The sequence below is a fragment of the Narcine bancroftii genome, chromosome 13 (genome assembly GCF_036971445.1).
Source record: "Narcine bancroftii isolate sNarBan1 chromosome 13, sNarBan1.hap1, whole genome shotgun sequence".
Classification (NCBI taxonomy): Eukaryota; Metazoa; Chordata; class Chondrichthyes; order Torpediniformes; family Narcinidae; genus Narcine; species Narcine bancroftii.
Window position 1 is genome coordinate 70928711 of NC_091481.1, and position 21625 is coordinate 70950335.

The 21625-nt window shown below is 50.0% G+C and overlaps 1 protein-coding gene across 4 annotated transcripts in view; it reads left to right on the forward strand.

Annotated features, from left to right (window-relative positions):
* The window catches only part of triobpb (TRIO and F-actin binding protein b), a 167758-nt gene that overhangs the window by 111205 nt on the left and 34928 nt on the right, over nt 1-21625 (forward strand). For 3 of the 4 annotated variants that reach the window (XM_069909011.1, XM_069909014.1, XM_069909015.1), the window contains 7 exons: nt 344-412; nt 2385-2474; nt 4844-4953; nt 9544-9582; nt 16422-16947; nt 19002-19139; nt 21336-21483. In XM_069909011.1, coding sequence (XP_069765112.1) covers nt 344-412; nt 2385-2474; nt 4844-4953; nt 9544-9582; nt 16422-16947; nt 19002-19139; nt 21336-21483 — 1120 coding nt within the window. The remainder of the gene's footprint in view (nt 1-343; nt 413-2384; nt 2475-4843; nt 4954-9543; nt 9583-16421; nt 16948-19001; nt 19140-21335; nt 21484-21625) is intronic. The other variant, XM_069909012.1, reaches the window with a different exon arrangement.

A 21625-nucleotide genomic window follows, 5' to 3' on the forward strand; every position in this document is an offset into this window, starting at 1 on the left:
TTTTGTTATGCTTTGCTTTTTCATAACTTTTTTCCTATTTTCCTGGTGAGGGCTGGTTTTCCCGACCGGCCACTACTCCATCACGTGACTCCTCGGTTTTCCCTTCCTGAAGTCAACAATCAGCTCCTTGGTTTTGGTGACATTGAGGGCAAGTTGATGCCTACCTGCTTTTTTCCTCCCTCTCTGCCAGCGTGTTTGTCATTTCTGGCACGTAATCACTTGACAGAGAATAGGGAGAGCCCACCCTGGAAGGTGGGCTCATCCACTATTCTGGGTCAAGGCAAGGGAACCGATGGTTAGACTATAGTAGCTCTGAACTCATGTGATTGTTCTCCTGTTTCAGTGGAAAAAGCATTGGTTTGTTCTGACGGACTCCAGCTTGAGATATTACAGAGACTCAACAGCGGAGGAGGTAAGAGATTTGATGACATCACAGATGGGGGTGACAAGGTTGGCGTACGGTTAATGCAACACTGTTACCGCGCCAGCGATCAGGACCATAGTTCGAATCGTACGCCCTCTGTAAGGAGTTTATTTGTTCTTCCTGTGCCTGCGTGGGTTCTGGTTTCCTCCCACTGTTCAAAAGAAAAAGTGCCAGGAGTTGTAGGTCGTTTGGGTGTAATTTGGGAGGCAAGGCTGGTGGGCTAAAAGGGTTAGGCTGTATGTCTAGATTTTAAAATAAATTCATTCTTGGTGCTGGGTCATGAAAGGGCATGAAGTGGGGTAGTGATCCCCTTCTCTGTGGGCAAGGATGAAGTTGGGGTAGTGATCCTCTTCTCTGTGGGCAAGGATTCCATTTCTGACTGGGCTGACCAGAGAGGCTCGAAATGGCAACAACGCAAGCCTGGTGAAAGCTGCTCTCTGTGACCACTCACACCCTGCACTGAGGAAGGAAGGGAGGTCCATCACAATAAGCAAATTGGGCTTAAGGTTTGTTGGAGAAGAGTAAAGATCGATTTCTTGCGGTAACATGAGAACCACGTGTCAGAGCCAGGACGAGAGGGTGCTGAGGGCAGGGAGGGCTCCTGAAGGGCACTGTCGGCCTCCTCATCGTTTCAGATGTTTGGATCTAGGCTCAGATTGCCAATGGTTTGAACTGTGAGAGCGCTGGAGGAGAATCTACCAAGACTCGGTGACTCGCGGGGGGGGGGTTCTCTTGCTTCTTACTCTGAATGTAAGGGGCGGCCGGGCAATGCTCATGACGAATCTTGTCTGTCTTGTAGCAGACTAAAGGCAATTTTGTGTAATATTACATCTGTTTTATTACATGATAATAAATAGTATCTGATCTGATACAACACTAGAGCTGGAGAGCTCTGCTCAGCCTTGTTGAAATTTGGAGCTGTGTGTTATAATGTGCTATGAAGGCCATTCAGCCCTTTGAGCTTGCACTTCCATATACAATCATGGGGGATTACATGACCAGAATTCCATTCCTGCTTTCTCTCCGTACCACATGCCAGTTGGGCCACATCCAGGTTTCTATTGAATATGTCGAAAGACCGGCTGTGTAGGAGTTCTACAGGTTCACAACTCTGAGTGAAGAGGTTTCTCCTCATCTCACTTCAACCCACTATTCCTCTCCCTACCGTTCCCCACCATCCCTCCATGATATGGTTCCACATCACCTTCCTCTCTTATCGGATTCCACAATCGACAGCCTTTTACATAGAACACAACAGCACAGCGCAGCACAGGCCCTTCGGCGCACGATGTGCTGACCTCCCAAAACAAATCGAAACTCTCCCTCCATCATAACCTTCAATTTTAATTTTGGCTCCAGGTCCTTAAACTCTGCATTTCCATGGGGTGCCCCCCGCATTTCCATGGCCTGCCCCCCGCTCCCTTGCTTCTCTCCTTGAAACTGCTTCTCAAAATTCAGCTCTTTGTGAACTTTAGATCACCTGTTCTGATTTGTTTGATCAAAACACCCTGTAAAATATTTTCTGTATTAAATGTAACTGGGAAGTGGTCCTTAGAACATTACAGCACAGAACAGGCCCTTCAGCTCTTGATGTTGTGCTAACCTATATATTCCTACCAAAAGAATATAAACTCTTCCTAACCCTCTATTTTTCTTTCATCCGTGTGTCTGTCTAAGAGACTCTTAAATGCCCCTATTGTTCCAGCCTCCACCGCCACCCCTGGCAAGGACATTCCAGGCCCCCACAACTCTGTGTAAAATACAAATGCACCCCTGATGTCTCCCCTAAACTTTCCTCCCTTCACTTTGTGCAGAGTTTGTGTCGAATGTCATTAGATGCTACTTCTCTGAAGATTGCAAAGGGCCCTATGTTGCCCCTGCAGTCAAATTGAAAGGGTGGAGGCATCTTGATTTCAGTCCATACTTTGCCACCTCCAATTTTTCCTGCTTTCCTTCCAAGGCCAATGAATTGGACGGGGAGATTGACCTACAAAACTGCAGCAATGTCACGGAGTACCAGGTGCAGCGGAACTATGGATTCCAGATTCATGTGAGTAACCTGCCCCACCACTGGCTGCCTCCCCCCCCACCCCCCCCCACCCCCATCCCCCTCTCTCAACATGTGTTTGGCCTCTCCCATTACAAGATCACAAGATATCAGAGCAGAACTAGGCAAATCGGGCCATTGGGTCTGCTGTTCCATTCTAAGCATGAGCTGATCCATCCTCCCACTTCCCAGCCTTCTCTCCGTAACCCTTGATTCCCTGACTAATCAAATACCTGTCAAATACACCCAATGACCTCACTTCCACAGCTACCTGCGGCAACAAGTTCCACTGACTCACGACCCTCTGACTAAAGAAATTTCTCTGCATCTCTGTTTTAAATTGACGCCCTTTTACCCTGAAGTTGTGCCTTCTTGTCCTAGACTCCCCGACCATGGGAAGCATCCTTGCCACATCTACTCTGTCCAGGCCTTTCAGCGTTCATAATGCCTCTGTGAGGTCCCCCTCATCCTTCTGTACTCCAATGAGTACAGTCCAAGAGTTTACCAACATTCCTCACATGCTAATCCTTTCATTCCTGGTATAATTCTAGTAAATCTTCTCTGAACCCTCTCCAATGCTAGCACGTCCGAGCACAGGTTCTTGTTCTTACACTATTTTGCGAGCCTTCCAACCTCCTCTCTGTAAAAGCCGTCTCATCATTGTTTCCGACGAGGCCCAACTACTGCTGATTCATACTTTGTCTGAACTGAGTCTGGCAGTGCAGTCGTGAGTCGGTGGCGGGCTGAGCGCACAGCCCTGAGGTGCGTCTGTGCTGAAGTGGCCTGTTGGAGCCCAGCTTCCACATTCTACAGGATGCTCAAACAAACCTCAGCTGCTCCTATTGACTTCCTCTGCAAGCCTCATTTTCCATTGGCCCTTTGGATGCTCCTCAACCCAGGGGGCCCCTTCCTCTCTTCCACTGCCTTATCTTTTAAAACCATTCCTCCGCCACTTCACTCTTGGCTACACCAATTCTGCTCTCTGACACGATCCCTTTAACAGCCCTGATCCTGAACTCCCTATCTTCAACCTGTGAATCTTCTCACCCTATTGGTTACCTTTAAGCGGAGACCCCTTTGAGGGACTTCTGACCTCTCATCTCCATTGGTTGCAGGGGAGAAATTGGTCCTGTAAGGAGCCTTGGGTTGATTGGTACTGCTGTAATCAAGATCTGTACCTGTACCACCAGGAAAGAGGAATAGGTGCTACAAGACTCGTACCACCAGATTCAGGAACATAGAACATTTAAGCACAGTACAGGCCCTTTGGCCCATGATGTGCCAACCTATAGATTCCTTAAAAAAAAAACTAAACCCTTCCTTCCTCATAACCCTTCTATTTTTCTTTCATCCATGTGCTTGTCTCTTAAATTCCCTCATTGTTCAGTCCCCACCATCACCCCTGGCAGTGCATTTCAGGCACCCACAACTCTCTTTGTTAAAGATTTACCCCTGATGTCTCCCCTAAACTTTCCTTCCTTCATTTTGTACACATGTCCTCTGGTGTTTGCCAATCCATCTGTGGGAAACAGGTGCTGACTGTCCACTGTATCAATGCCTCTCATAATTTTGTAGGCCTCTAATAAGTCTCCTCTCATCCTTCTTCACTCCAAAGAGAAAAGTCCCAGCTCTGCTAATCTTGCCTCATAGGACACATTTTCCAATCCAGGCAACATCCTGGTGAATCTCCTCTGCACCCTCTCCACGGCTTCCACATTCTTCTTGTAACGAGGTGACCAGAACTGAACACAATGTGGTCTCACCAGAGAGTTAGAGAGCTGCAACATGACCTCATGACTCCTGAACTCCACCCCTCGACTAATGAACCCCAGCATAGCACTGGCCTTCTTAACTATCCTATCAACCAGTGCGGTGATCTTGAGAGATGCATGGATTTGGACCCCAAGGTTTCTCTGTCCATCCACACTGTTAAGTATCTGACCATTAACCCTGTTCAATCCATCAAACTCCAAAACAATAAACTCACTCAAGGACTCATTTACCGACTGCACATTATTTATTACTAAATATTTATTTTTTTCTGTAGTTGCAGTTTGTTTACATTTCTCTCTCTTGTATATTTATCTTTCTCTTGAGTACAATTTGCACTATCAATAAGTGGTAATTCTGTCTGGCCCGCAGGGAAAAGAAGCTCAGGTTGTAAGTGATGTCATGTATGTACTCTGACGATCACTTTGAACTGTGTAATGTTGGGAATGTGATAGCCAAGCACCCATTCCACTAGTCGAGTGAGGGCTCATGGTCACAGCCTAGCTGTAGCCCAGACAGCAGTATTGTTGGGGCTTCCCTTCCCTCCCCTCCCGTCCCACTGTCCCAGCAATTTGTCAATGGCCGACCCTCTGTTTCCGCAGACGAAGGAACTGGTATACACTCTGTCCGCCATGACCTCAGGCATTCGGAGGAACTGGATCGAGGCTCTCAAGAAGAACGTCCGGCCGAATTCCTCGCCCGATGTGACCAAGTAAGTGGCGTGGAATTCACGGGAGTGGCAGTGGGAGTGGCTGGGTTAGGCAGGATGGTAGGGGAGAGAGAGACGGGAAAGGGAGAGAGGTGGGGTGAGCAAATTGGATGGGCAGGAGATAGGGTCTGGGGTGGGAGGGGAGGAGATGGGGAGGGAATGCTGGGAGAAGGGAGAATGGGTGTGAGGGAGCTGGAATTCTCAAGGGATGGGAATTTTGAGAACGAGGTGCCCCTGGCCCAAGACTGCAATCCAGAATGAATGAGTCAGGGTGCGAGGAACAGAATGTTTAGCCTTTAAAACCTAATTGAGGGCAATCTCTGCTGGTTTGTGAACAAACTCTCCCTATCTATCCTGGAACAAGCTGCAGACTTTAAGAACACATTTTGTTCATTCTTGTGTTACCTGGATAGAAATCCTTCTGTTAAATTTGTCAATGTCACTTTCTGATGCATAATTTCCACTTGAACAGTTTACGGTGTCACCCACCGTAACATCTCTGTCAAACTTGAGCATGAACCTTTGGCATCAAGGCTGGTCTGTGTGAGTGCAGACCTGCCAATGGACCCACCTCATCATTTGTCCCTTCTCTCTGTCTGCCATTCAGCCAATTTCACAGGCAGTTTTGTTAGTTTGCCTTCACGACTTTGAAATTTAATTTTACTGATCAGTCTCCTTATAGGATCTCTTTCAATTACTTCAGAATATCCAGATTAATAATCCTTGTTTTTTGCGAGACTGATCTTTTCAAAGCATATCCAGATTAATAATCCCTGTTTTCTGCGAGACAGATCTTCTCAAAGCATGAGTATGTTCATCTATTACAAACCGATACTGGCAGTTCCCGTCGTGTTAATCATCCCAACCAGCAGAGAACTGCCAATAGTTCAAGATTATTGTACAAGTACATCCCGGTCCTCGGTGCAAAACATGCAGACGCTCAACCAGACGTAACACACACACAGACAAGTTATACATATGCCAAATGAATATAGTAAAACTCCTGCAATCAGCAAAAAAAATTACAAATTAAATAGGTAAAAAATATGGGTTTAAAATTGGGGCTTCACTAACAGTTAGTTTACCAATCACATAACACGCAATCTCATGCAACACGCAATCTCAAGCAATCGGAAAATGCACTTATCCAACATCTAACAATCCTCATAGGTGCCGGATACTGTATGGACGTAGAAAACAAATGCATATTGTTTAATAAATAGTCTGGTTTCTCACTCTTAAATAGTGTAGAAATGTGCAGTGTTCCAGTCCAATTTCATTTAATTTGGACGTACAGCCCAGTAACAGGTCCTTCCAGCCCATGACCCTGGGCCGCCCAAAGGTTGCCATGAGACCAATGAACCTACTATCCCCATACGTCTGAAATGGTGGGAGGAAACCGGAGAATGTGGAGGAAACCCAAACGGTCACAGGGAGAATGTACAAACTCCTCCCAGACAGCATTGGATTGGGACCTTGGTCACTGGCACTGTCCTAGTGTTGCACTAACCTTGTTGCCTACTCTAAGAGAATGTTTCCTGAAACTGGAGGACTTTGGAAGATTATTGTTGGGACATCTTCATATTCACATGTACCTTCTTTAAACCTTGTGATGGAAGTTATCTTGTCTTGGCCCCTTTATTCTCTTCATTCATTGCTGCTTGAACTTCCTTGGCTCTGTGTTATTTGTTGTCGATGTAGTTATCCACAGTGAGGTTTCTTTTGAACAACTTCCACTGATCATTGGTTTGAACAGATCTTGCCAGATTTCCATGCAACCATGTCATTGTCTTGAAAAGAACTTCTTTGAAACCTCTCAGAATACTCATTTCACATTACAATGCTTCACTGTGCTCACTCGTGACTTTGGTTCAATAAATGTTCGTGCACTGTTGGGCCGTTAGCCAAGTCTACCTCTTGTCTAAATCTTAAATAACTTGTGTCCATTAGTTCAAGGACATGGATGTTGCAGGAAAATCCCCTCAGGAAATTTACCACCTTCTGACTGAGCCAATCTGCCTGTCACAGAGAAATGAAAGTGGAGAGTCTGGTTCGAATCTGGCACTGTCTGTACGCTCTCCCCGTGGTCGTGTGGCTTCCTCCGGGTGGTCCGGTTTCCTCCCACCATTCAAAAACTTACGTGGGTTGATGATTAATGGGTCGGACGGGCCTGTTACCGCGCTGAACGTCTAAATTTAAAAATGTTAAATCATTTACATGTGTATCAGGTAAAAGCCTGAGCATTAGAATCACCAGGATCCACAGCAAAGAGCACGTTTATTGACTACAAGGGATGTCCACTCTGCTACTTCTTCCTCTTCTCACAACAATGTCTTCTGAAACCAGTTTAAGGTGTCCATTCGCTCTGGTACACACCATCCATCACGTGGGGCTCTTATCCCTTCATTACTGAGACCTGCCCCACCTCAGTAGACTTGTCTTTCCCATCCTTCAAGGTGCCCCACTTTGTATTACATCTGTCCTCCTTCCAACCTTTCTGTTTCTCTCAGGCAGAGGGAATGCTCGGAAGAACAGTCAGCATCTGTGGAAAGAGAAACAGAGTTAATGTTTAAGGTTCACAAGAGAGTCTTTAACCTTGTGGTTAGCTTGACAATTTTACAGTTCTAGTCTCCCAGGTTTGAATCTGGCGCTGTCTGTAAGGAGTTTGTACCTTCTCCCCGTGTCTGCATGGGTTTCCTCCGAGAGCCCCCTTCAAAATCGTACGGAGGATATAGGGTATTTGGGTGGCACGGGCTCATGGAGCAGAAGGGCCTGTCACTGTGCTGTACATCTAAATATTTAAACATTTTAAAATTGGTCCTGACGCAAAATGTTTACTGTCCACTTCTCTCCATGGATGTTACCTGCTGAACGACCCCAGTACTTCCTGATTTTGTTTTAGGTCTCTAGTTCTGTAATTTATTGACTATCACGAGCATCAAGAGGTGGTAGCTGTGTCCAGCAATTGGAGATCCTTCTCTCTGCCTCACTTGGGTTCCCTTTTACACGACCAATTAGTGGTAATTCTGCCGCGCCCACAGGAAAGAGGAATCTCGGGGTTGTCAAGTTTGTACTCTTGACAATAAAGAAACCTGAAATCTCACTGCAAGCCCATGCACTTCCTTTTCTGTCCGTGGGTTAGTGCTGAGATCTGGCCCTGTGATTCCCTCCCCCCCTGCACCTCCTAGGTGTTGTGTCTGACCCATAGTGCAGAAGAGGTTGGAGGGGGAGATGTTGGCTGCAGGCATCCATGGGACATTTTGAGTGTCTGGAAACCAGACACGCACCGAATTATTCCCCCCCCTCAACCCCTTGCAAATTTGTAAGTACCTCTGCCAAAACGTTTGAGCAGAGGTGGCCAAACTGTGGCTTGCGAACCACATGCAGTTCTTCGATATATAATATGCCGTTTGTGGAAATGTGCTGACCGAGACCAGAATCGTACGTACCGGGGCTCACAACCCCCGTCCGAGCTCCGACCCTGACCATCGTCTCTCACCCAGGTGTGGCCACCCGCCCTTTGCATCTCCCGACACCCCAACTGCAGACTTACTTCCCCTTCCCAGCCACCCGTGTCTGCGTGGGATTTCCCAGGGGGCTCCCATTTCCTACCACCCGTCAAAACATACTGGGTGGCTGTAGGTTAACTGGATGTACCAGTAATTGGGCGGCACGGGCTCGTAGTCCAAAATGGCCTGTTACTGTTCTTACAGAGACCAGAGGACCCCAAAAACCAGGAGCAATAGATATGCACCACAAGACAGGGTTACTTAAACAAAAGTAGTTTTTAATCATATTTGAATAAGAAAACAGAATTAAACTTTAACTTATTACTTAACCTATTTACTTAACTACCTAACCTACTTAATCCCCCCTCTAATACTAAGCGCAGGTGTGTGTAATGTGTATATAAGCTTAGAAAAGTTATTTGGATCACAGTTCAATCTCACGGGTTGCAGGCAATTCTTGTACTGTGCACAGAAGTTAGCATTAACAAAGTTCACCAGTCTTTGGTGCTTAACAGGCAAATGGTTACCACTCAGGCAAGCTGTATGTTGTTGCTGTTTTTGCAAAAAGCACTCTGCAAAAATCCTTCAAATATTCTGTGTTTTAAAATGTTTGTGTACTACCTGCTTTAACAATTCCTCATAACACCTCTAAATATTCTGTCACCATGCTGTAAGTCTGAAATCTTAAAAATTTATCCAATGACCATCTTTTGTCTGTTGGGCTGGACTCCCCTCTCTGCCATTCTTTATTCTGACTCCTTCCTGTTCCTTGCTTATACCTTGAAGAAGGGCTCAGGCCCGAAACGCCGGTAATAATCTTTATCTCCTTTAGACACTGCAGGACTGGCTGAGCTCCTCCAGCACCTCTGTGTGTGTTTACTACCATCACAGCACCTGCAGACTTTCGTGCTTCATTTCACTGCAGTCTTTGACCCTGTGTAACATCCAACACGGTGAAGTCCACCGCCCTGCTGCCCGGTGTCTGTACACCTCTCTCTTGTGTTGAACTTGTTTGTGCAGATTTCTGTGGTTTGAGATTTCTAACGTCTGCTCTGTTTTTTCCCCTCTCCTTACTGTCGTGTAGGAGGAACAGTTGGACGAAAGCCCCATCATCGAAGGCCAGGTTAGATCGCACGGCAGCGCTTCCCAATACCTACCACCCTCCCCATCCCTTCCCTTCCCTTCCTTTTGCTGAGCTTTAACTATCCATTGAACAGGGAGCAGTGGTGCATGAACACCATCTCGCAAGTCTCCTCTCTCCATCGCCCTAATGAAGCCATTGTTCTTACCACCTGTAACTTCCCGAAGGTGTAGAACAGTGATCGGTTGGTCTTGGGGAGCATCTCCTCCTTCTGGTAGACTGGAGCGCAGAATGGACTATGTGTCCCCCATCTACTGCCAGGAGAGCTTGTCACCCTGAGGTGCCTCACCAGACCCTGTCATCGTGAGGGTCACCCACAACCAGTCACCCAGAGGTTCACCACCTTGTCCCTGTTACCCAGACCTTGTCCCCAGAGATGCCCCACCCAGAATCTCACCAGAGGTGCCCCACCCAAATAGTCTCCCTGAGGTGCCCACCCAGACTGTCTCCCTGAGGTGCCCACCCAGACTGTCTCCCTGAGGTGCCCACCCAGACTGTCCCTGAGGTGCCCACCCAGACTGTCTCCCTGAGGTGCCCACCCAGACTGTCTCCCTGAGGTGCCCACCCAGACTGTCTCCCTGAGGTGCTACACCCAGGCTGTAACTGAGGTGCTCCACATAGATCCTATTGCCCAGAGGTGCCCCACCCAGGTGCCCTCCAGAGCCAGCCACCCAGAGGTGCTCCCCAGATCTTCTTCACCAAAGCCACCGTCCACACCGACTATCAAACGCCCACTTGCAGCAATCGTAGAATGTACTGTAGTGGGGACAACAGTCGAGCGCAGGGACAGACCTTCCTTACATTAAACCCACACTAATCTCCCCACATCTTCACCATAGCCCCTTCCTTTATGAGCCAAGATGTCTGGTTCCTCAACAACTGAAGGACATTCAGACCAATTACCCATTTGCAGGGAGAACATTCAAATTTCACGTGGGCAGCACTGGAGGTCAGGATCGAGCCGGGGTCCCGATGAGCCAGCAGCCTGAGCCAATGTGCTGTCCTAAAGCATTAGGAGCCAGGGTGGGCAGGTACTCAATCACAAATGCAGAAGACAGTTGGTGCAGATCTCTTCTCGAGTCACAGAGAGTTGCGGGCAGACATCTAGAAACCAGGTGGACCGTCCAACGTAGCAAGACCGTCAAGGAGGTCAGTACTGCCCCTCAGAGTGTGGAGAGGGGACAGCCTCCTTAGAGCAGAGAGAGAGGGGAGAGCACCTATTCGAGATGGCTATAGCACTGTCTCTGGCAGTATCTCAGGCCATGACCCCATGACTCAAGCGGGCTGCGTTGGAACTGAGTTTTGTAGGTGGTCTCAGACAGAGACGTCTGCTGATGTGTTTATTTCTTTAGTGGCAGATTTTGAAAGCGTGTGGATCTTTCCGTACACCAAGGACCTTCTCGTCCTCTCTGCTATGTTTAATTTTAAAGAGACACTCTGTGTTGGTGTGATGCCTGCACAGGCCTTTTTTTTACTACATAAACTTTATTTAAAACTACAACATTACAAGACACAAAACACAACTAAAAACCACTATTAACGTGGCAAAAAAAAACTCTGAGAAGCAGCAATCGTGACCGACTCTTGATTACACAGTATTTCACATCAATTTTCGTCATCAATCACACACGATCCCCTGGGGGCCCAACCATTCCCGGAACTCAGCCACCGTGTGTTCCCGCTCCAACATAACATGGGCCCATACGTAGCCCCAAAAGACAGGCAGGCAGTCGGCTCACCCCACGCCCTCAACTGCCCGCTGCCGCAACCCGTGAACAGCCAGATTCACCAGGCCAGCAGCCACCACACACGGAGATCCTCTAAGCACCAATTCCGCCCCCTCCGCGCCAGATGGCTGTAGATCAGGAGCGTGGGGGCTGAAGTGCAGCCAGAACTTGAGGAGCCAGGTGGGTGAAAAGGGGCTCACGCACACGTGGTAGACCATCTCATCCCTGCCACAGAGGCGACAGGCGGCCTGGGTGCCAGTGAACTGACTCGGGAAGCGGTTACACGGCCCCAGGTCCCCGATGTAAAGATTAGGTGCAAGAGCAGTTGGCCGGCCCAACCTTTGATCTTGATAGATATGATGGACGGCCAGCACCTGTTCCCCAGGGCAGGAGTAGCAAACAGCAGAGGACATCTGTACAAAGTGAAGGGAGGGAAGTTTAGGGGAGACGTCAGGGGTACCTTTTTACACAGAGGGTTGTGGGGGCCTGGAATGTCCTTGCCAGGGGATGGTGGTGGAGGCTGGAACTTTATGGGCATTTAAGAGACAGACACATGGATGGAAGAAAAACAGAGGGTTATGGGGTAGGGAGGGTTAGTTTTTTCTGATGGGGTACATTGATATGCTGGAATGTTCTATATCCTGCAGAATTAATGAGGTTGGTGTGCAGTGGCCAGGAATGTCAGCAGGGCCAGGTAACCTCAAAAGGGCCCAGGGCCGAATCGTTGATTGCCCTTTACTTCCTTCAGATGTCGCTGAGTTTCTCCTGCACATTTGCGCTCGGCAGCTGACCCCAGCCTCTTGGATTTCCTTGTTTAATTTCAAAAAGAAGTTCCATCCCGTTGCCCAAAACCAAAAGAGCAAACTGAGTTTGGGTGCCTGTGTCTGAGGCCGATCTCCAAGGCAGGAAACGGACACATTCCTAAATAGGGAGAGGGAGAGGGAGTGGGAGGATGCCAGCTTCCTCCCAACTACAGGATGATGCACTTCACCCTGTTTTCATCATGGCGATGCTCAGTCCACAACGAGACCTGGTCTGGTGTGACGCGTGGGAGTAAGTGTCTCCCACAACTTCCCTGAGAGCAGTTCAGCTGCTGCACAATCACTGTGCGGAAACTGGCGGCAGCAGAGCATGCCCTGCTCAGCCTTTCCAGGCTGCACTTGGTCACATCTTCCCCTCTCCTCCCCCTGCAGGGTCCGCTCCCTCCGTGACTCTCTCGCCCACTCCTCCCTCCCATCAATCGTCCCCTTAGGATCTACCTCTGTGACTGCAGGAGATGTTGCACTTGCACCCACACCTCCTCCCTCAGCACCACTCGGGGCCCCAAACAGTCCTTCTATATGAAGCAATATTTCATCTGTGAATCTGCGGGGTCGTCGACTGCATCGGTTCTCCCACTGTGGTCTCTACGTTGGAGAGACTGGTCCCAGACTGGGAGATCACTTTGTTCAGCACCTCGGCTCTGTTCCCTGCAATAGTATGGATCTCCTAGTGGCTGCCCATTTCAATTCCCCACCCCAGTCCCTTGCCAACATGTTTGTCCATAATCTCATGCACGGCCAGACTGAGACCACCCACAAATTAGAGGAACAACATCATCTTCTGACTGGGCCCCCTCCAACCAGGTGGCATTCATATCGACTTCTCTGGCTTTCGTTAAATAACCCCCCTCACTTCTTCCCCCAGCTCTGTCTCTCCCTTCCATCTTCTTCTGCACAGACGTGATAAATCCCCACCTTTCCCCTTCTCATATCCAAATGAACACCTTCTGTTGGTCTGGACCCCTCCCCTGGCTGCACCATCTGAATTCGGAGATTTCCTGCTTCTGACTCATTCTGCTTATTCTTTGTGGAAGGGCTCAGGCCCAAACCATCAGCGATATATCTTTGTCCCCTCCAGACCGGCTGAGCTCTTTCCATATTTTGGTGCGTTTCTACGACATCACAGTGTCTGCAGACTTTCGTATTTCGCGCCCTTGAACTCGGCTCCCTGAAGCTGTGAGGAGGGGGTTGTCCCCAATTGACGTGATTTTCTATTGGTTCCACTTAATTCTAGATTCTCCACTGCTGGAGAGGCTACCTTTCCAGCCTTTGTACCAGCTGTTCTCAACATGTTTTACAGCTACGATCCCCTCAGGCCACTGGTCAGTTTATGGGCTCCCTTCCCTGTGAAGCAGTCAAGTTGGTTTCTTCCAAACTTCTCTCCGACCGACTGCAAAAATATTTTATGATTTCAGTCCATGACCCTCTCCCACCCTGTGGACTCCTGAGGGGGTTGGGAGTTGGGGGGGGGGGGTGTCATATGACCCCCATGGAGAATGGCTGCTTTATGGTGTTCAGGAGTCTACATCGTATTTTATCAGGTCCATTATGTAGGACTAGATGTTCATATCCCTCATTACACTCCTGAGACTTGCTGCCTAGACTCTGTGGGGTGGCCAAGTGAGTGGTGGCATCTTCTGGGTTAACAGGTGGGTGCCCTCCTTCCTCACTGATAGACCCACGACACCTCCGGAGGGTTCAGCAATGAGGCCTCACTCCCTTGATTCCTTTCACTCACTTTGGGGTCCAGGTGGAATCCTTTCTCCTCATCCCGAGCCACTGACTACCCTTTTCAGCATCTTTGCACGTTAGGGAGCTTTCTGCACAACGTGCTCTGTGCCGAGATGTTGGTCCCATCTGAAGTTCAGGTTCATGAACGTCTAAATGAAACTGAAGAAAATGTAAAACGTGAACTTCTGCAATCCCCGTGGTTGAAGTAAAAACATGATGTTGGAGAAACTCAGCAGGTCAAACAGTGTCCTTTATACAGCAAAGATAAAGATGCATAACCAACATTTCGGGCTAGAGCCCTTCATCACATGTGAGCAAAATGTGGCCAGGCGCCTGGTTCTGTATCTTTATCTTTGCTCTATAAAGGACACTGACCTGTTGAGTTTCTCCAGAATTGTGTTTTTAGCGGAGAAAATGTAAATGTTCTAATTCTGAGGGGAAGCTGATAGTGACCTCTACATGTCCCTCCCTCAATCTGCCCTTAATCTATCAGTCCCCCTCCATTAATCTGCCCCCTGTCTATCCCTCCCACAGTCTGTCCCTCCAGAATGAGACGAAATGAACTGACCCAGTGAAAAAGTAGATGACACAATTTTCTTGATTATTTTCATTGTGTAATGACATTGTTTAATGGGTTTATTGTATTGTATTTGTTGAACGTTTAGTGGGTGGGGAGGGGGGTGGGAAGGAGGGAAGGAAGGGAGGGGAGAAAAGGGGAGAAAATGACTGTGTATATTCAAGAGGAAGAGGTTTATGCGTATTTTGGTTAATATGGTTCATAGTGTGAAAAATAAAAAAATTTGAAAAAAAAAATCTCTCCCTCCCTCCCTCCCTCCCTCCCTCCCTCAATCTGTCCCTCCCTCAATCTGTCCCTCCCTCAATCTGTCCATCCCTCAATCTCCCCCTCCCTCAATCTACCCCTCCCTCAATCTCCCCCTCCCTCAATCTCCCCCTCCCTCAGTCTGTCCCTCCCTCAGTCTGTCCCTCCCTCAGTCTGTCCCTCCCTCAGTCTGTCCCTCCCTCAGTCTGTCCCTCCCTCAGTCTGTCCCTCCCTCAGTCTGTCCCTCCCTCAGTCTGCCACTCCCTCAGTCTGCCCCTCCCTCAGTCTGCCCCTCCCGCAGTCTGCCCCTCCCGCAGTCTGCCCCTCCCGCAGTCTGCCCCTCCCGCAGTCTGCCCCTCCCGCAGTCTGCCCCTCCCGCAGTCTGCCCCTCCCGCAGTCTGCCCCTCCCGCAGTCTGCCCCTCCCGCAGTCTGCCCCTCCCGCAGTCTGCCCCTCCCGCAGTCTGCCCCTCCCGCAGTCTGCCCCTCCCGCAGTCTGCCCCTCCCGCAGTCTGCCCCTCCCGCAGTCTGCCCCTCCCGCAGTCTGCCCCTCCCGCAGTCTTCCCCTCCCGCAGTCTGCCCCTCCCGCAGTCTGCCCCTCCCGCAGTCTGCCCCTCCCGCAGTCTGCCCCTCCCGCAGTCTGCCCCTCCCGCAGTCTGCCCCCTTGATCTGACTCTCCCTCCAGTCTATAATTTCTACTTATAGAATTATTTGTTTACCAAAACGTCGTCAGCATGCACACACTGATATTGACTCCTTCTGCTATTTTTTTTAAGCAATTATCTTATTAACATCTCTTCACAGTTTCCTCCACTTTTCTAAAGAATCACTCTATATGCTATTTTAAGGTCTGAGTTTTATCGCTGGCATGCACAGACAGTGGATTCTGTGAAATGGCCCTCAGTCTTGGCAACTCTCAAAATCTGCCCTGTACTCCTCGTTCCTGTGTCTGTGATCAGTCTTCTCCCGTGTTCTGGGCACGCCTGATGAGGTTAACGTTCATTGCCCACCCATTGTTGGTTTTGGCAGCTGCCCTCGTGAAGCGCTGCGGTGTTTGGGGTGAAGACCCCCTCCCACTTTGCTGGGGACAGAGTTGTGGGGTTTGGACCCAGTGTCGGACCTGTCCGCAGGTCAGGTTGGGTGGGTGCGCTGCTGGTCTCCAACACCGGCTGCGCTTGTACACAGAGACCTCCACCACTCAGAAACCAGCCTTCAGCCAAATCGATTCACTCTGTGTGAGAACAAGGTGACTCAGGGAGTTTGTTCTACAAAGGGCGGGCGGCCTGACAGCTCCAAGACTGAATCCTGCCCTCCAGAACATGATGAGCCTCTCGTCAGTCTGTGACCGTATAGTTATAACACTCTTCAACCCGATTCAAAGACAGGACCAGTACAATTCGGCGGAACATTCCCCAGTCAGTCCTCTCGCAATTTGACAGGGCAGTCAAGTGATATCCCACCCACCCACACCCTGCCCACCCACAACCAGCAGGGTCCTATTACAACGTTTAAGAAACACTTGGAAGGATACGTGGATGGGGTGGGTTTACAGAGACATGCAGGTGGGACTGGTGTGTGAGACACTGTGGTCAGCAAGTTGGGCTGAAGGGCCTGTTTCTGCCATCTCTTCCTCTGTTCGCTGGGTGGGTGTCTAGGACTGGGCTCCCTCTGACCCCTGTGTCGTGTATGGAGTGCATCATGAACACAATTCGTTTTGTTTGCAGTTCCACGGACAGCAACAAGGAAAACACGTTCTGCGACATGATTGGCAGGCGGACGGCGGTCAGGTCAGAGCCAGCAGCCACAGTCAGGACGCGGCCGGACGCCCAGCGGGGGAGTCGCAGGACTGATGGCCTGGAGCAGCTCACGCCAGCGCAGGACTGCGTGGAGCTAGAGCCCGTGCAGGGCAGCATCCCATCCTCCCGCACCCCGGCTCCCCCCCTGCCACCCCGGCAGGACCCAGCCAGGGCCGACGAGCTGCAACGCGGTCAGGCCCAGCGGATCGCTGAGCGGAGCAGGTGGTTCGAGTCGCCGGCACCGGGCGAGAGCCCAAGGAGAGGGACGGACTGGAGTTTCATCCCCGTCTTTATCCCCGAGCCCCTCAGCAAGGATGTTGAGGTGAAGTGGCAGGAGCTGGAACGTATCCCACTGCGGGATCACAAGCAGGTCCCCCTCGCGTGCCTGCGACCTTCCCAATCCAACCTGAACGACAACGGGACGTCGGGAACTACCGAGCGGCTGAAGAAAGAGGTGGGAATTAGAAATCAATTTTTTAAAAACATTTTTGAAAAATTTTAGATGTACTTCATGGTAACAGAAGTAAAACGAAAGTCCACCATCCCGGGGAAACTAAGCAGGTCAAAAGGTGTCCTTGTTTGACCTGCTGAGTTTCTCCAGCGCTGTGTGCTTTTACCAGCATGGTAACAGTACTGTATGTCTAAATTTAATTTAAAGTTTATTTAAGTAATGCTACTGGTGAATGTCATCAGTAGAGGTCAGGGAGGTCTCAGCAATTAGCATGTTCCTTTCAGCAATGTTTTCTCAGTAATCACCTGGCAATAAAGGAATTCTGGATCTTGAGGACCCCTCATCCACCGGACGCATCTGCCTACATTACATTTATATTTTCTGTGCCCATCTTCAAAGAGCTTGTATGTTCTCCTCGTGGGTTTCCTCCCATGTCCCAAAGATGTGCAGGGTTTGTAGATTGCTTGGTCACATTTGGGCGACACGGGCTCATGGGCCGGAAGGACCTGTTACCGTGCTGTATGACTAAACAAAATGCCTGGGATTTGGGCTTGAATCCTGAACCTGCAGTACCAATCCAGGACTCTTTCGGGCAGCAGAGACAGAGACCTGGAGTCGGCCTCTGAGAAATAGTCATGATCCAGTTCGTCTGTCTGAGGCCTGTGTAGACTCTTGGCAAGAGGAAGGGAGCAGCACCCCCTCGTTGGAAATTAGACTTGTCAGATTTTGCATTTTTGGTGTGAACAAATGATGCCATCCACACTTTAACCTCAGAAAGAATGCAGTCACTGAACCGCTTCTTGAAGTGTAGGCACTGATCTTCTGGAGGAAACAGCAGCCAATGGGCATTCTAATTTTCCACACCTCCAAACGTTTCGTAAGGTAGAGGAGCAGAAGGAGCCCTGTGGTGATGTGTATACACTGTTCTGCGCTGCTCTGTGTATAAGTGGCTGGCCCGCCCACTGATGACTCAACCCCCCTGTGACCCCTCCCCCTGTGACCTGGCCAGAAAGGTCGACTTCCCTGCCCCCTTCCATTCATTTGAGCATATGGAGTTGGGCCGGCCGAAATTAATTAATATGTACTGAAGCCTGTCATTCCTCACTCAATCTTTGGAGTCATTGATAGAGCGGATCAAGGCCTATTGGGTCTGCTCCACCATTCTAATCATGAGCTAATCCATCCTCCCTCTCAGCCCTGCTCTCCGGCCTCCTCCCCGCAACCCTTAAGGCCTTGACTAATCAAATACCTGTCAATCTTTACCTTAAATACACCCAATGATCTCACTTCCTGTGGTGGGACATGGTGATGCGGGCACGTTCCCCACTGAGCTGGGCAGGCTAGCCCGCCTGCTGAACCGGTAGCCCGTCCTCCTAAGGCCCCTAATAAAGGACTTGAGCCAGCAGCAGGCCGAGGTGTGCTTGGATCTATAGATCAATAAAGCCTTTGGCCCTTTGTGTCTGAGTGGTCTCGCACTACACCTCCACAGTCTCCTGTGGCAACAAGTTCCACAGACTCATGACCCTCTGACTAAAGCCTTTTCCACATCTGTTTTAAATTGACACCCTTTTTATCCTGAAATGATTCCCCTACTATGGGAAACATCCTTGCCACATCTACTCTGTCCATGCCTTTCAATGTTCAAAATGCCTCTATGAGGCTCCCCTCATCCTTCTGTCCTCCATTGAATACAGTTCCAGAGTCGACAAATGTTCCCCATGTGCTAACCCTTTCATTCCTGATATTATTCGAGTAAATCTCTGAATCCTCTCCAATTCTTTATTTGTTTACACATGTACGTTGAATCCATTTTTATTTGCACTGCCAATAAGTGGTAGTTCTGCCTGGCCCAGAGGGGGGAAAACTCTCAGGGTTGTATGTGATGTCATGAATGTACTCGGACGATAAACCTGAAATCCGATTAAACACTGATTTTGAAGTTTGATACTCACTCTCAATTCTGGTAGGAATTCTAAATATGTTTTGGAAATCCATATGACCTGGTTGTTTGCAATTGCTTTTCAAGGATTTGAAGGCTGTTCCTTCACAAATTTCAGATCTCCTATCTAAATACACAGTTGGACGAGGCGAGGAAAGAGCTGGAATCTTTCCGGGAGCACAGCACTCGGCTCCAGGGGCAGCGGAATGCAGCCGAGGATCTGAGGGAGCAGGTTCCAAAAGGCTTCATCTCTCAGGTAAGGAACTTGCTTCAACTCGAGCAAAGGCTCCATTCCTGTGCCAATGGGATGGCAGAGCTGATGCCAAAATTAAATTCACTATCTCGGTGGATGTTTCCTGGTGCCAACACACCAATGGCATCGTGAAAGCACGACAGCACCTCTACTTCCTCAGGAGTTTGCGGAGGTTTGGTATGACACCAGAAACCCTGGCAAATTTCTATAGATGTGTAGTGGAAAATGTGCTGACCGGCTGCATCACGGTCTGGTATGGTGGGGGGGGTGGGGTACCAATACCCCTGAGCGTAAAGCCAAAGTTAGTGGACACAGCCCAGGACATCACAGGCAAAACCCTCCCCACCATCAGGAACATCTACAAGGAATGCTGCCGTCGGAGAGCAGCAGCGTTCATCAAGGATCCACACCACCCAGCACACGCTCTATTCTTGCTGCTGCCATCAGGTATCGGTGCCACCAGGTTCAGGAACAGCTGCTCCCCCTCTACCATCAAACTCAACAACAAACTCAATCAGGGACTCATTTAAGGACTCTGACTTTATTGATTTTTTTTGTATTGCACAGTCAGTTTGTTGACATTATTTGTTTATATGTGTACAATGTGTCTGGTTTTAATTTTGCACTCCCAATAGGTGGTAATTCTGCACGCCTACAGGAAAAAGAATCTCAGGGTTGTATGTGGTGTCGTGTATGTACTCTGGCAAGGAATCTGAAATCACAGCTGAACTCTATCTGACCCCACAATCATTGCCATTTACCTGCCAGCGTCAGGGAGAGAATAATGGCGGTCAGACACCACCCCCCCCCCCCACCCCTGCCGCTCTGTGCATGTGACCCTGAAAGACCACTCTCGGATGTAATGGACTTTAATTCTGGCCCTCAGCAGAGGAAACAACTTAAATTATCCTCATTGCAAGTATTCCAAGTGCATATTTATTATCTGACTACATCTTCAACCCAACGAAATAGCATTTCCCCAGATCAAGGTGTAAACGTGCGTGCACACACTTTATCTCTCACACGCACCCTTTCGCTCACCCTCTCCCTCGCTCTCTCCCTCGCTCTCTCCCTCGCTCTCTCCCTCGCTCTCTCCCTCGCTCTCTCCCTCGCTCTCTCCCTCGCTCTCTCCCTCGCTCTCTCCCTCGCTCTCTCCCTCGCTCTCTCCCACGCTCTCTCCCACGCTCTCTCCCACGCTCTCTCCCACGCTCTCTCCCTCGCTCTCTCCCTCCCGCTCTCCCTCCCGCTCTCCCTCCCGCTCTCCCTCCCGCTCTCCCTCCCGCTCTCCCTCCCGCTCTCCCTCCCGCTCTCCCTCCCGCTCTCCCTCCCGCTCTCCCTCCCGCTCTCCCTCCCGCTCCCCCTCCCGCTCCCCCCTCCCCTCCCCCTCCCCCTCCCCCTCCCCCCCTCCCGCTCCCCCCTCCCGCTCCCCCCTCCCGCTCCCCCCTCCCGCTCCCCCCTCCCGCTCCCACGCTCCTGCGCTCCCTCTCCCGCTCTCCCGCTATCCCTCTCCCACTCTCACATACAAACTCTCACACACAAACATTAATTTCCTCTCTCCCTCTCACACACACACCTCCCACATTCTGTACACCTATTTTGGGATGATTTACTTGGTTACAGGACACTGTTCATTAATTCCACAGCCTGGCACTCCTGGTTTTGATGCTCCTGTATCACCTCCCTGATGGTAGTAGTTCAAAGATACTGTGTGCTGAATGGAAAGCATCTCGGACGGTGAATGTCTGGACAGCATGGCTACCAAAACACTGTCACAGCACCAGCAACCTGGGTTTGAATCCCGTGCTGTCTGTCAGGAGTTTGCACGTTCTCCCCGTGTCTGCGTGGGTTTCCTCCAGGGGCTCCAGTTTTTTCCCACCCTCAGAAACGTACAAGGTTGCAGGTTAATGGGGTGTAATTAGGTGGTACAAGCTTGTGGGCACAAATGTCGTCAGTAGAAGAATGGGAGACCCCAGGGATCCTCGTGGCCGTTCTGATGACCCTCTGTATTAACATCCGGTCCGATGCTTTGCAGCTCCCGTCCCACACATGATGCCGCCGGACAGGATAGGATTTGTCTTGAATCGGCTCAGGCTCTGGGCAGCTGCTCCTTGGTTTAACCCTTTCAAGCCTTCAGTGGCCCTCATGCCTCCTTTGCCACTGCAGGAAGGTTTCTGACCCTGGATCCTCTTGATGTTTCAGGCCACCTGTGAGCGTAGCTTCAAAGAGATGGAGGAATCACATCGGAAAGCAATGGAGGAGCTGCAGCGGCAACATCGTCGGGAGTTGGAGAGGATCGAGCGGGACAAAGAGCGACTGCTGTCTGAGGAAACCCATGCCACCATGGCTGGTAGGTAGAAAGGGCTCCCAGACAGTGCTCACTCCGTGTTAACGTGGCAGCAGAGGCTGAACCTGGAAAGTAATTCCCCCCCCTCCCCCCCCCCCCAGAGGGACACTGCAGGCAACCCCTTCAAAGGAGGCAAAGACACCTT